The sequence below is a fragment of the Neospora caninum genome, chromosome IV (assembly GCF_000208865.1).
Source record: "Neospora caninum Liverpool complete genome, chromosome IV".
NCBI lineage: Eukaryota > Apicomplexa > Conoidasida > Eucoccidiorida > Sarcocystidae > Neospora > Neospora caninum.
The window spans coordinates 53913-68332 of NC_018389.1; the positions used below are offsets into that span (position 1 = coordinate 53913).

At 49.7% G+C, this 14420-nt stretch overlaps 2 protein-coding genes across 2 annotated transcripts; both read left to right on the top strand.

Moving 5' to 3' along the window:
- Window positions 1-1062: 1062 nt before the first annotated feature.
- On the top strand, window positions 1063-4039 carry NCLIV_009550 (putative homoserine O-acetyltransferase; the record flags this gene model as incomplete). Its single annotated transcript, XM_003880470.1, has 5 exons — window positions 1063-1474; window positions 1893-2099; window positions 2508-2683; window positions 3097-3423; window positions 3752-4039. The coding sequence occupies 5 exons, from the start codon at window positions 1063-1065 to the stop codon at window positions 4037-4039; spliced, it is 1410 nt and encodes a 469-aa protein (XP_003880519.1).
- Window positions 4040-5773: 1734 nt separating this feature from the next.
- NCLIV_009560 (conserved hypothetical protein) lies at window positions 5774-6683 on the top strand (the record flags this gene model as incomplete). Its single annotated transcript, XM_003880471.1, has 3 exons — window positions 5774-5898; window positions 6170-6242; window positions 6399-6683. 3 exons carry the CDS (start codon window positions 5774-5776, stop codon window positions 6681-6683), a joined length of 483 nt encoding a protein of 160 aa, XP_003880520.1.
- Between the last annotated feature and the right edge of the window lie 7737 nt (window positions 6684-14420).

Consider the following 14420-nt stretch of genomic DNA (forward strand, 5'->3'; position numbering starts at 1 on the left):
ACCGGCTCTCTAGAGCCCGCCACTCCCTCATGGTACGGCATCATGCGAATGACGCGTCGACTGGCACTGCGGGAAGCCACGCTTTGCAGGCTGTCACAGTCCGTTCGGCAACGTGCTCGGGTAGATGTGCGAGAAAAACAGAAGACGACCGATATACCATAAACAACGCTTCTGGATGGGCTTGCACTCGGCGTCTACAGAGAGACAATAACGCAGCGACAGTCGTGAAGCCTCATACATCTCGAGTTTTACGGCATTCAACTTCCCCTACAGACTATCAGGGTGGGGTGTACTCTCTCTGTGCTCTTGCATCGGCAACTGTCCGCAATCAGATAAGTCCGGTCTCCTTTAGTAAGCGGCGTTACTCACCATGGAGAGAAGACGACAAGTGCCATATCCACACCTCTGCCCTGAAGCGCTTCCCGGTTGTCGATGGTGGGACCTCGCGCCAAGCACACGCCGCTACGGCAAAATGCATGCCAGATGGCGAAAGTCGGGAAGGAGGTAATGACTCCATCAAATGGCCAGGAGGCTGCGGCGGTAAACTCTGTGCCGGTTGCTCTTGTACCACCAGACTAGTACTCGAACCTGAGCCTCTACCTGATGGTAGGGAGGCAGGAGTTTCCAAACAAACATCCACGCGGTCATCGAAGGCGCCCTCCCAACAAGATCCTAGAGAGGACGACGACGAAGAAGACGGAGTCACATCGGGTAAAGGCATGGCAAAACGACACGCAGGAGATGATTGCTTTTGAACGTAGCGGCTCATCACAAACTTTGTTGTGGAACAGTTTTCACCTGAGGGCAATACCAATCACTGCAACCGACTTGCCTGGGCGTATACTTCAGAACAGATAAGAGTAGTTTTACAAGGCGTTCCTCTTATGCAACCACGTATATACGTATATATATATATATATATATGTATATATATTCATGGGAATCTGCATCTGCGTGCTCAGAGATACATACGTGCCTTTGTGCGTAAGCGTTTGCTGTGACTCGTGAAGTAACTGTGAGCCACACGCACCGCGTGTCTAGAGGATCGCCTCTGGTTTCCTCATGAACAGCCAGAGCACTTTTCTTCACACACCACCCCTCTCAGGATGTTGGGCAGCCGAAATACACTTCACCAACTGCACCGCATTGGCCGGTCTTTCCGGCCGTCGAGCAAGACCATTAAAATCAAGCCCTATACACTGCTGCTTCTCCCACGATATCAGCGTAATTTCTGTCAATGACACCTCTCCTTCCGCAGGCCCTGAACCTTGTTACTCCCCCGTTCATTCCGGTTACTACCTACAAGAATGCAAGCGAAGCTTCCAAACGTCATACGGTGGCATGCTCGATTCTGTCAGCATTGCATACGAGACGTGGGGAGACTTGAATGCGTCCAAAAGTAATGCGGTCCTCCTCACTTGTGGGCTTTCCGCATCCTCCCATGCCCGAAGCAGCTCCATGAACCCCCAAAGCGGTGTGTGTCCATTCCATCATTGCTTGAAAAAAACGGCAACCTAAAGCTACACGGAATCGACATTCTAACCGGTCACCTGTTTAAGGATATGAGAGACCGCCTTTTGGGGATAAAGTGTGATCATTGGTTATGATGCTTCGTCAAGCTTTCGCAGGGCTTTTGCTCCTCCAGTTATCCTTGTCTTAGAACGAGCTTGGACAGTTATGGACATTGTAGTAAGCGTGTGATCATGAGATGAGTGCAGCTTCAATAGAAGGAGCATATGTGATATGCGAAAAGCAGTGCAGCTGTTCACCTTTATCATCTTGTTTCTACACTCTTTTGCGACAGAGGATGTGGTATCGAAAAGCATCTCTGGCCTCCACGAATGCCGGAGTTAAATCTGTCTCTCTGTCTATGTGGGTGAATCATCTGTCAGGCTGGTGGGAGAGCTTTATTGGCCCAGGTCTCGCTTTGGACACCAACAAGTTCTTCATTATCTGCGTAGCTAACTTTGGAGGTTGTTCGGGAACCACAGGACCTAGTTCCTTCAACAGTCGAAGAGACGGGAAGCTAATACGTTATGGCTTGGAATTTCCGATGTTTTCAGTTCAAGATATGGTGCGAGTCATGTTTCGAGTTGTCGGTAAGATGCATCAATGAGCAAGGTGAAGCTCGTATCCGCTGGCCCGTTTCTTGTTTGCTTATCGCTTTATCGCAACTTATGGGTGACTTTTATAGGGTTCAGGTCTGCGATTCTCGGCGTTCTCATGCCAAATACTGTGTGGTTCGCCAATAGAATAAACCCATAAAATCTTTCCTAATGTGTAGAAGGTTTTGCTTCTGCATTTCTACGCACTTCTTCACCATACATGCAACTGTAGCAGTCGAACGGGTGTATGTCGCCTCTGTGTTCCTAGATGTCGAGAAAGTCACCAATGGCTGCACCCCCGCACTGGAGTGCTTGGGCCGACACAGGGACATCCTGTGTCGTTTCCCTGTCCCGAATATCGGTTCAGAGTTACATGCTCCTTCTGCTTTCCCGTTAACGCAGACCACCTTGGCATCGAAACCCTGCATGCCGTTGTTGGCAGCAGCCTAGGCGGCATGCAAAGCGTTGCTGCTGCGGCCATGTATCCGGAGAGGGTGAAGCGCCTTGTCAGCATCAGCGGTGCTGCAACCAGTTCGCCTCTCTCAATTGCCCTCCGATATGCCCAGCGTCAAGTTCTCGTAAGTCCCCCAGTGGGTTCTCTGTCGAAAACTGTTTGGTCTCTAGTTTCGCGCAAACCATGACGAAGGACGTTGGTGTTTGCGCACATGTTTTTGTTCGCACTCTGTTGAAACCTTCTGTTCCCACATTACATGCGTCGTACTTACATTCAATAACACATGCTACACTACTCCACAAGTATAAAGTGCAGTAAGAGATGAAAAAGGAAGCTCGCATCGTTGCCCACCCCGTAGTATGAACTATGGGTCTGCTGGGGAAGCAAAACTTTTGAAAACGAGTGCGGCCTATTTCGATGGACACTTGTGGCAGGATCAGACGAACTATAGGCACAGAATCGTCTTGGTATAATGCTCTCTGCTAGAACTGCTCATCTCAGTGAGAAAAACTGCTGCTTAATGCTCGTTCCTCACAGATGGCAGATCCCCTTTTCAATAATGGCGACTACTACGAAAAGGCATATCCGTTTACCGGTATGAAACTCGCTAGGGAAATCGCAACTATTACCTACCGGAGTGGTCCTGAGTGGACACAAAGGTTCGGACGCCAGCGCGTCCATCACCAAGTCCCGACCGACAATGTCACAAAGAATGCGGAAAGCCAAGCAAACCTTGCAACAAAACGACTGTACGACCGTCCTCCTACTCTGGGTCCGGACTTCACCGTTGAGGCATACCTGGAGCATCAAGGCAAAAAATGGTGTCACCTTTATGATCCAAACTCGATGTTATTCATCTCGAAGGTGAGGCAGCCGGGGCACACGAAGTCAGCTGCGATTGAAAGTACGGGGGCGTGACACTGCTCGTTCGGGAGGTGAACTCTCTGCAACAAGTGTCTTGTGCTTTGTGAGGACAGCCAAGACGATCAATGAGGGGGTTTCAGCGTCGCGTATCTGTCGAATTCCAGGCTTTTTGTGTCTTAGACAAATCCGAAGGATCAGCGGAGATCATCCTCAGCCGGCGTTCTGCCAGTTATAAGACCGTGTTTGCTGTCGAACCCAGACGGTCCATAACAGATAAAAGCCTTTTAGTTATAGGAGGCTGTTTTCTGTAGTGTGACCGTTGCATCAGGCGATGGACCACTTCTCTCTCGAAGAGCCCGTGGGACCGACCGGCGAGCTGTCTTTGGAATACAGTCTCCGCCGAGTGCGGATGCCTGCCTTGGTCATCGGCGTGAAAAGCGACATTCTCTTTCCAATATGGCAACAGAAACAGCTGGCTCATTCGTTGCAACGAGCAGGAAACAAATCTGTCGCATTTTACACGCTTGACTCAATTTATGGGCACGATACGTTCCTTATCGACGTTGCCAACGTCGGTGGTGCCGTCAAAGGTCATCTCGAGCAGAATCATTCTTAGTTTTCTTTCGACCATGTGGTCATCATCGGATACTGATCAACATCCTCCAAATATTCTCCCAGTAGTCTTCCCTGCCTCTTCCTTTTTTCTCTATGGACATGTTGTGACGCTTCATCCTCAACAGAATCACAGTTCCAACTTCCATCTTCCGAACACGTGCACATATGAACATCCGACACTGTAATTACGCGGTTCGCGTTCACACAACGCCAGCTAGCGCACCAAAGACAACCGCCAGACGCCACCACCGAAAAATTGACGTTGTTACAACCATTTACACTTTCCTGTTTTCACCTGCTATTCGCACCACGGAATATGCCCCTTCTGAGATTCGGAATCCGCTTCTAGTCAGGTAAACTGGAAAAAGAGTATCCGAGCTAGTAGTCGCTCTTAAAGGCGCATTCCAGTTGTAAGCTGCCTGGGTGGCATTGAGCGACTGCCATACCACACTGTTGAAAACCTAAACTACCAGTGCACAGCTGGGAGGGTATATGGCAGTCAGAGCTCCTGAAAGCTTCGGTTATGAACAGCAGTTCGGCGGTATTCGCATGGGATGGTTGATCTTCCATCTGCTACCGGTCACACGACATCCTTCGGTAAATCTACCAGTGGCAGATAGCGGGGCATCTACACACTGTAACACAACACACGAACATTCCAGATTGGGCAAGACCATGGTTGCTTATTGCGGTGGAAGAAAAGCAGTAAAGCAGGGTTGAAAGAACTTCAGCTGTATGTAGCAATCTCGTAGATACACGTTTTTTTTTCGTTCCTATAGAGGTTCCTCCGTTTCTTCGGGTTCAACCACCATACGTCGCAGATGTGCAGAAGGCAGATTTACGTCGGATACAGTGTGCTGCGGTTGATGGTAGGACTAGCCGTGCTACACAACTGTTGGTGATCTCATTCGACACACAAACATGCGAGAGCCATCTCACCACGTGAAGATGAGCGCCAAGACAGCGGCAGGATGGCTGGTCAGCAACTGCCAGCTTGGTGGCCCACTAAATCAGCAGGCCACAAAGGCACCGCATTGCAATTTTACGCAGAGTGCGGCTCGATTTATTCGCGATTCACGGTTTCAGCCCAAGCAAACGCTCCTCCCCGGAAGAAACAGAAAATTTCTTCCCAACGAAAAAAAGACGACACACGGCAACTGCATTTTTAGTTTTTACGTACTCTACCACAGCAGGACCGAATCTATTTCTGTGTGCCCCTTCTTCTGTTGGACGCTTGACATGCATCCCAAGCTATCGAAGTGCCCTCCTGCTCCGCATTCCCGTGAGACGAATCGAGAGAGCCTGTGTTATCCGCGTACTTTGTAACGTTCCTTCATTAGCACCTAATGTGTGTTGGGTAGAGGCCGATAGTTGCGCGTCTTGACTGTTTTGGCGTACATGCGCTCCTGGGGGGATGGGGTGTGATGTGGTTTCTGAAGAGGTTTTTTCAATGCGACCAGGTCTTTGATTGTCGCCAACCAGGGGCAGTGACCGGTGACAAAGAAGCTCTCCGGCAGCCGCCGCATGGGGGATCGCTGTTTCAGAGAGGTTGCTGAGGGATGAGGAAAACTCTCTCCCGTACCGCTGCGGCTGAGGCGTACGCGAGTAAAGCAAATTGCGCGGTTGTTCGACGTTGTCACCACATTCTATTGATCGGGTAGCGCACTCCAAGTCTCCGCACAATTACATAGTCGTGGAAGGAAAGACACCCGGAGAATCCGCCAGGACACTGAAGATGTCTACAGGATTCGACTCAGCCGCGCTACGGTGCGCCGAGGGTCTTGCCTCAAAGAGCCTGCAGCTTGTCAACCAGCTTCGAAGTGCGCTGTACCAGAAGCCTGATCCTGTCGTCGCTGCGTGGTATGTTATGGACAGAAGGTACAGCAGGTCTTCTAGAGACTGGAACCAGGGCCAACACGGCATTGCTTAGAGATGAGTCTGCTCGCACCCCCGGAGCATTCAACAATACCGAAGGGGATACTTGGTATTTGCAGCGCAGCTGCAGGCGTAGTTTTATGTGGTAGTCTCTGCCTGTCGAACCCACAGGGAGGAGATGTGATGCTCTACGTGGTCTGCTCGCTTACTTGTTCCCTTACGCGTTTTCTTGCTGTCTGCGTGTGTTGCTGACAAGGTGGGATGGCATAGAATGGATGAAATTTATTTCGTCTTTCTTTGGCCGAGAGGAGATATCTATTCACCTGCAAGTAAGTTCATCGAACCCCATTTGTCGAGAGGAGACGGTCAGGGTTCCACCCTAGCATTGTCGACACTGGTTTCAACCCGCTGGGATATCTCGTATTCCCGGCAAAGGCGGTTTCCATGGTTTCCTCCGTTGTGTCATCTGTGGTTGTGGGCTGCAGTATTTCCCCCCTCGTCAGGCGTCTTCGCTCTTCACGTACTACCAGGGCATACATGTGGAGCCTCGCTTGTTGCCTGCCACCTTTGTGCGCCTGGCCGCCCTCCCTCTTGCGGACTTCTACTTCCCAACGAAGCCCGTCGTGCGACGCGTTGTTTACGGCATTTCTGCTGTCTTTCTGCTAATTGAGCTATTTCCCTCTATCGCTTTCCCCATCATTCACGACAGTGTATTCTGGATTATCAAGGCGTGGCGTTTCGCCCTAGAGACGTCACGGAGCTCTGCGTAATGTGCAAAGCTGTTGTGCACCAGGGAGCGTTTTTTAGTCGACATTGGTAAATGCTTTGTTTAATGCGCCGGACATTTGATGCCGTATTCTGTTTTATTTGGCGTGCCAAACGGAATTCGTGAATCCCAGTTAGTTCACATTTCGCGGGGTGGTTTCCGGTTGATATTCTGCTGAGGCTGATCTTCGGATACAAGGAAAATTTGTGTTGCGCTGAATCTCGGTAAGTGCCGTCCCAGCGGAGAGTTGCCAGTTCGCTGCATCTGCCGAGTGAAACCTGCACATGATTCAAGGATTGCAAGTGCCGAACCCTCCAAACTCGGAAGATGTTTTTCTGTATGTTCGTTGTACTTGAGTATCTTAAAGTCACTTCCCACGGTGAAGGATCCGTTATTTTTCCCCCGCGGCGCTGCGTCACGTTCACACACAGCCGGCTGGGGAGATTCTTGTCATTCGGCCTGCAGTGCCGTGCAAAGGACGGTGCCAACAGAAACGTCTTCGCCAAGCGAATGCCGGAATTCCCCCCACGGCAAAAGATGTAGTAGATATAGTATTACTGGAGTCACTATGACCCAATGACTAAAGGGAGTGCCAGCAAGGAAACAGGGCTGCATGTTACTGATGTTACGTCAACTTTCCGACCCGAACGCAGACGTAGGAAAATATCAGACCGGCTTCCGAGACCTTGGCATGAAACTTGCGCTGTCATATAGCACTGATGGGATAGCAGTCCTAATCGAAGCCGCAAAGTTGTTTGAGCTTTTTGAGAGATTATACACCACCCGTGGACGAAAATGGATACCGGCAGAGAGTAACATAAGCGGAGTGAGAGGTTGCATTCCAGTGAGATCTGATGGTCCTTTGTCCTAGTATCAGAGAAACGCGGTGAAGCGGATTCCGTCAGGTACTCCGCAGAAAGCAGAGAGAGCAACACACCTTCGGCCCGTGACGTCATCAAATCAACCAAAATGTGGTCAGCAAAACATTTGAACCTTTTTACTGCGAGACAGTTTCCAATGTTTTGACTCGTCACAGTCCAGAACCATCCGATCTTGAGAACGCTCCCCGACATTGTACAAGAGACAAGTGTGCTTGACAAGGCGGAAGAAAAGGCTCGATACGTCTCGGATAAAATTGCGCTCACGGGTTCGGGGAGACCAAAGGCTCCCCTGTTGCACACATCTAATCTTTACCTGCCACTCAGTTTCAAAAAAGCATCGCTGTAAAACACTTGTCATACCGAATAGTACAAGACATATCCTGAATGCTCGCTTCAATGTATTTGTCCTTTAAACCCCCGCACAACCTGGTTCTTTGCCCCAAGTAGGGCGGTCTTCTGTGCCCAGGCAGCTGATAGATTTTCCTGCGATAGTGCTCGCTCATCCTCTGTCAGTGGAATGCAAGAGTACCATTTCAGAAGAGCAAAACACCGAATCATCAGCTTGACCAGTCCCTTGGTTTACTTGTCTCTTGACGGCGTATGGTGGCCACAGTAGCATGCAGGCCCCCTCTGCCTGGGTAATTGCTGTCTGTTCCTGTTATTTCTGATATAACGGTTTCCCAGGCTTTCTGCTCCCGTGTTTTCAGCTTCGTAGAACTCAAGGGAGAGGCAGGACCCAAGCTTCATCCCGAGCTATTTGGGGAATACAGAGAGGCAGTGTCGGGGCGCTTTCAACGGCGACGCCCTTGACAATAGCTGGAGATTCACAGGCGACGGGAGGCATACTGAGTAGCTTGGAAACGAGATCGATAAGTTTGTCTTCACGTGCTGATTCTTCCCCAGCAGGAGAGTCACAGCCAGGAGAAGGATCAATGTTGCCATTCAGACTTGATTCACTTAACCTAACTTTCTGCAGGCCTTGATTCTCCTTCCCATCAACCCCGTTATCCTCTGTATCTAGTGGGCCTAAACTTGTCTTGACAGCGTTGTTGCTCTCGCGTTTCTTTCTAGCTTCCTGGCGGCCTTGTTTCAGGGCCACTAGAACACAGAACGCGACTGCCTTTCTGAGCGGATGCTGCAGTCGATAAGCAAGATGCGCGTAGGCGGCTAGAATTGCGTCAATGTGTCCCCGCAACTCGGCCTGCCGAAAATCATTCTCTTTTGGAAACAACGGTGCACATGAGCTTCGTCTAACAGCCTGGACATTGACCGCCGGATCTACAAGGTAACGTGTGTTTCTCTGCGATTCCGCAATTGAAGCGCCAATCAAGAGAATCTGGACACCCGTAAGCTTGGAAAGCCTCAAGGCGGGCTTGTTTTCCGGTCCCAGAAAAAGCGGTAAATGCGGCGGAATCATCTGACAATAAAACGGCACGCACACACACAACAAGAGACAACAGAAAAGAGTAGGGGCGCTGACATCAACGACGAAAACAATAGTGACGATCCGCGAGCGGTCAGGCTCGGTGCAGAAGTCGAGAGGTGTCAAATGCTACGAGGTAGGCATAAACAAGAAATCGCGATTCGCACAACGTTTCTATCGTTATGATGTTCTCGAAAGTGGCGACAGCCGTGGGAAACATGCCCAGGCGAAAAAGACTGCTGACACCGGTGAGCATGTCATGTGCCTCTCTATACTTTGGCAAAACGTATACTTCCTATACCTAATGTCGGGCTCGAATGCAACAAAACAGGGATTTTCCAAATTGGGCTACCGCCACCTTATCCTCAGGTTCCGGGAAAAACCCTGGTTATGATTGGATGGCGAGAAACCTACGCCGAAATGCACAACTAGGTCTCCTGGGCTAAGACAGAGACATATGAAGCAGGTTAATTGAATGTCGTCGTTTTCAGGGGGCATTTGCTGAGCCTAGGCGTAACGCTACCCGCGTTGTATTTTCCATCACCCCATGAAACTAGCGCCGGAGGACCGCTAATCTATCTTCGGCTGACAGACGCATTACGTCTTCTTTGCGAATCATATGCCTGCTGATTGGCCCATGAGTTCCTTTCTTTTGAACACAGTCAGATTCGTGGACGCCTGAAACAGCTAAGACAGGCCAGGTTCAAGCCGGATGTCACCGTCTACTCCCGAATCGTTGGCGTATGCCCCCATGAGAATGTCAATTCTGACTTTTAGGTCCTACAGGTCCGCTGAGGCCTCGCACACCCACGTGAAGAAGGCAGTTGTCTCACTTACCATGATTCCCCTAAGCTAGCGTCCGGCGAAATGGTATTAAGTATTTTGGTGCATGCCACCATTTTTACGAGAGAGTTTAGGCAGCTACATTCAGCGACATTGTCTGTGAGGGACAACCAATACTGATATTTTGGTGTCTCTTACTCGTTACCATATATATATATATATATATATATATATATATATATATATATGGTAACGAGTAAATGTGCACAGCTATCTGGTTTGTGACCAGTTTTCCTAATTGGTAATCTGACAGCCCCGTATCCAGTGAGACGGGGGGAGACTGTGCCAGAACTTCGAGTAATCGTAGGCTTTTCTGACAACTAATAGCGCGCTCGGTTTCTGCTCTCTTGGCAGGAGGTATGCTGCGTTTTTCGGTTACTGACCTTGAGCAGAAGAGAGACCTGCTGTAGTTTGGACGAGAGTCGATGGACGAAGTAGTTGGTGAGGAGGCGCTGGAGGACCATGTCATTATCTTCGACGCCAAGAAACTGCTGGTGGGGCTGCACATTTGTATCCAGACCAAACAGGGCTGCAGCCTTGAATAACGGAGGAATGCACAGCCTCCCTTGCAGTTGCAGGTGAAGCTTCCCTGCCTCCTTTTCCCTGTTGCACGCGGCAGGCAGACCTTCCTGGGATTCCGCTATGACCGCTTCGTGTTCGTCTGTATTCTGACGGTTGCACGCGCGTGGTGGCCCTGGAAGAACAATCGAATTGCTAACGAACGACTTGTGTTTCTGTAGTGCTTCTCCCTCTGCTTTTCTTAAAAGGGGAACCCCCGGGTAACACCTTTTCCCTTCAATGGTGTCGTCCTCAGTTCGTGCCCCCCCTCCCAGACTGAAGCTGTCTTTCTCGGTGCCAACTGAAGTGTGAGCTTTGTAGTCGGATGCTTTGGGGTTGCTGGAAGCAGTTGCCGGACCTCTTGGTTCTGTTTCTTCGCTGTTTTGTTTAGGATTTGATTTGGTGGATGATACCGAGGACGATCTCTTTCCTTGATCATGTTGTCTATTATATCTCAACAGACAATCGAGACGGTTTCGAAAGAGGCGTATCCACTCTTTGTTTTCGAATGCCTTTTCAAAGCTCGGCCGAGACCGCACGAAGACTCGCCCTCCTCCAACGTCAGGCTTGGCAGCTTGTCCAGACCAGGGTGAAAAGTGCTTTGATTTCCTGCAGTTTTTAAAAGGCTCTTTTGGCGACGCGACTTCACTGGAGGAAGTTTTCTCCTGTGAAGACAAGACCCAGGAAGAATGGCGAGCTGCATCTTTCGAGGCCAGCTCCTCAGACGCACAGTTCCCGCCTGCTGCACGCGTTGAGGCGCCTGGGTGCGAAAGAGAGTCTGCCACGTTCTGCAATTGCTGGGATGCAACGTTCATCTGACGACTGCAAGTCGGCATCCTGTAACGATTCAGGCGAGTTGTCGACGATCTATCCTACGCGCCACACACCGCGGTTGCATATAAAGAGAGTTCGTTAGTCGGGACGCAGACGCACACGCATACATCGTGGCACACTCAACAGAAAGCGCGCGTGCATTTGTTCTGAAGCTCAAATACCAATAGTGGCGTGCATCTTTGCAAGAACAGACAAGATCTGTTGCCTCACAACAGCAGTACACAGATCCTGGCAGAATGAATTGTGCGTCAATCGCTTATGCGGTGGCGATACGTGACCATGAAGGCAAAAAACATGGTGTAGTCTCCGAATGGCAATGCATTGGTTCTCGAACGTTTGATCAAATGGAGGCTTGTTGAGAAACACGTGCGAGGGCGTTCGCTGACCTAAGAACTAGCTACCGTTATGCTAGTTCGACAAACCACACTTCTGCCGATTAACTATAAATCCAGGGCAATACGGAGCAAGTCCGTTGCCTCATTCGCGCCTCTCGGTAAGCAGTTTGAAGACAACTCTCTCAAAAACGACACAGGCAACTAACGCAGCGAAAATCCAGCAGAGCCATTAATCTATTTGAAAGACTGTGGCGGCGAAACTGTCTTGAAATATCACCATCATTTTCACCACATGAGTTCATGCACTGTAGCGGTCATTACTTGTCTCATACCTCCGCACATATGTATGCGATGCATCCACACAAACATACATCCGCGTTGCATGTATCAAGGTTAGACAAGGTTGCCTCGATGAGAATTCAGGCGGTGCCAGTGAAGACGATCGCGTGGTTGAGTACCTTTGTTTTGTTGCAGGTGCGGCAGGTCGCTTTCTCAGCTTTTACGTGCGACGACAAACAGCAGAAGAAGCGCATTGCAGACAGTCTTCCTAGGCGGTGTCGGCAAACAAGAAAAAAGTAGCTTCAACGTGGAACTGACGACGAAATTGGACCCCCATTGAATGTTCTTGAGTCTTTGGGTCTTGTATGGACTTTCGTAGTGATAGTCATAATGTACTTTCACCCATGTACATGTACACGAGTATATATGCAAATGTTTACGTAATGTTAATTTTCCAAACGTACATGCATATTCTGTAGCACATTTGCGGGAAGGTCAATCAGCTGGCCAGAGTTGCTTGAGCAGTAATTTGAGGCAGTTCGCCAACTTTGTTGACTACTTGCCGATCAACGTTACTCCCTCTCCACTTATTTACGGGAACAGGGTCGCCGGGAAACAAGCTTGTGGGAGGGCTACGATGATGCAAATGAATCTAGCCGCGTCATGTTTGAATCATGTTGGAGAACTGCATTCGCTTCCCACGAAGGAACAGCGTTTCCCCTGGTTTGCCCAGTTATTGTCAGAGACAGAAGTTGATGACTATATGTATACATAAGTACGCATGCACACATATGTTGTGTACATGGACGAGTACACAGTGTATCTGAATGCCTCTATCTCTGTTCAGAACGCACTCATGCAACCTCCTAGCTGGTGAACTGCATGCTTGCTGAGGGCAGGCTTCTTCTTTGATGCCCTTACTTCGACCAATCTCACCTCGCCAGGGCAGACGACGACCAGTGCAGGCAGTAGCTGGCTTCTCTCATGGGACACTGGACCGGAAATTGGAAAATGGTGAACGAAGGCGTACTTACGCCCGCTGGAGGTCGGCGCTCCCAAAGGGTGCCCAGACTGTACAGTCGGTAAACGATCGTTGTGAATTATGTAACAACCTTGCCGGGCTGTCGTTGTACTTCCCAACAGTAGGATAAATGAGGGCGAAGAGTGCACGCTGTGAAAAACGGTGGTCAGCAGGTGACTACTGTTGTTAGTGTCCAAAACTTTTCGGAAAGCTAAAAGGTATTTTCAAGGTGACCAAAGCCGAGAACCACGACACCGCTGGATTTTGAGTTGAAGCGCCATAGAGCAGAAACAGCGTTGAAAAAAGGAGAGCGAATTAGCACAACGCGATGGCATGGAGGAAAAGAGCGTACCGCCGGTCGCCCAGCGCTTCCTTTTCAAACTAGTTCGCAAGATATCTTGCTTCCTTATGTGGAAAGCAGGGCCGACAACACACGGACGAGCCAATAACGCAATGCGTTTACCTCAATCGATTAAAAGGACCTATTCTCCAATGCAAAATAAGGGAGACAGGATGAATTGGAGAAAATCTGGACCTGACACACCAGCCACCAGGAAATCAACCTGACGCTCGCGGGTCTTACAGATTGTTCCAAGTGTTACTGGCATCCCAAGGAGATATTTTTCTCGTGTGTGTCTGAGGTCCTCAAATCAGAGCAAAAACAGAGATTACGACGGAACGTCTTTCAAACCAATTGCCTCTACTCGGAGAAGAAAAGAAAAGTTCGCAGTTGCCCGGCAACTTCGACAGAATATCGTGAACGCTTGCCGCCCTGGGTGGCCTCATGCTGGAGGTCGGGTACCTCAGTCCATGACCTGGGACTGGACTGCCACTTGGATGAACTTAAACCATCTCTGTCACTGACACGAGAAAACAGCGTAGCCCTGAACACCAGTTACCGCGCAGCAAAATTCCGCCACCTCGTCCCCACATGCTGCTCCTGAAGGACAGCATTGGTTCGCCTTTTTGAATTCGTATTCACGATCCATGAAAAGAAGTAAATTAGTTTTACTCCGACGGGAATCTGGGTAGCTGACTGCTCCGACTCGACGATAGAATGCTTTGCCTCCTCAACTGACCCCATGGTGAACTCCATGCCGTTGCATTGGACTGTTACAACCGTTCAGATCCCACGTGAATGGTATTCGTCATCATATTACCAGGTGTAGCTTGCATCAAACTTGTGGTTTTCCAAATGTACAGGGCACAGCTCTGAGTTGAGCACGCTTAACGTGGTGGTCACGAAAAGCACGGCATATCTTGAATACGATAAAGAGAGACATCCGTGATCTAACCTTGTAGTAACAATGCTTGTACCGGATATAAAACGGTGCACGCTGTGAATGACTTTGTAACGTTGTGAGTGAATATAGCATAGCATGAACGTGCATTGTGGATATGGAACCAACCGAACACCACCCTTTAGAAACACAAAGATAATCGGGTGAACCGGGACACTCCGGGTTACAACGTTAAATTTCAGGATATTGTTAGGTATGAACGTTCGGACACTGCTGCACATGAGCATAACCACCGTTACATTAGCTCATTGGAGCCCATGATGGTA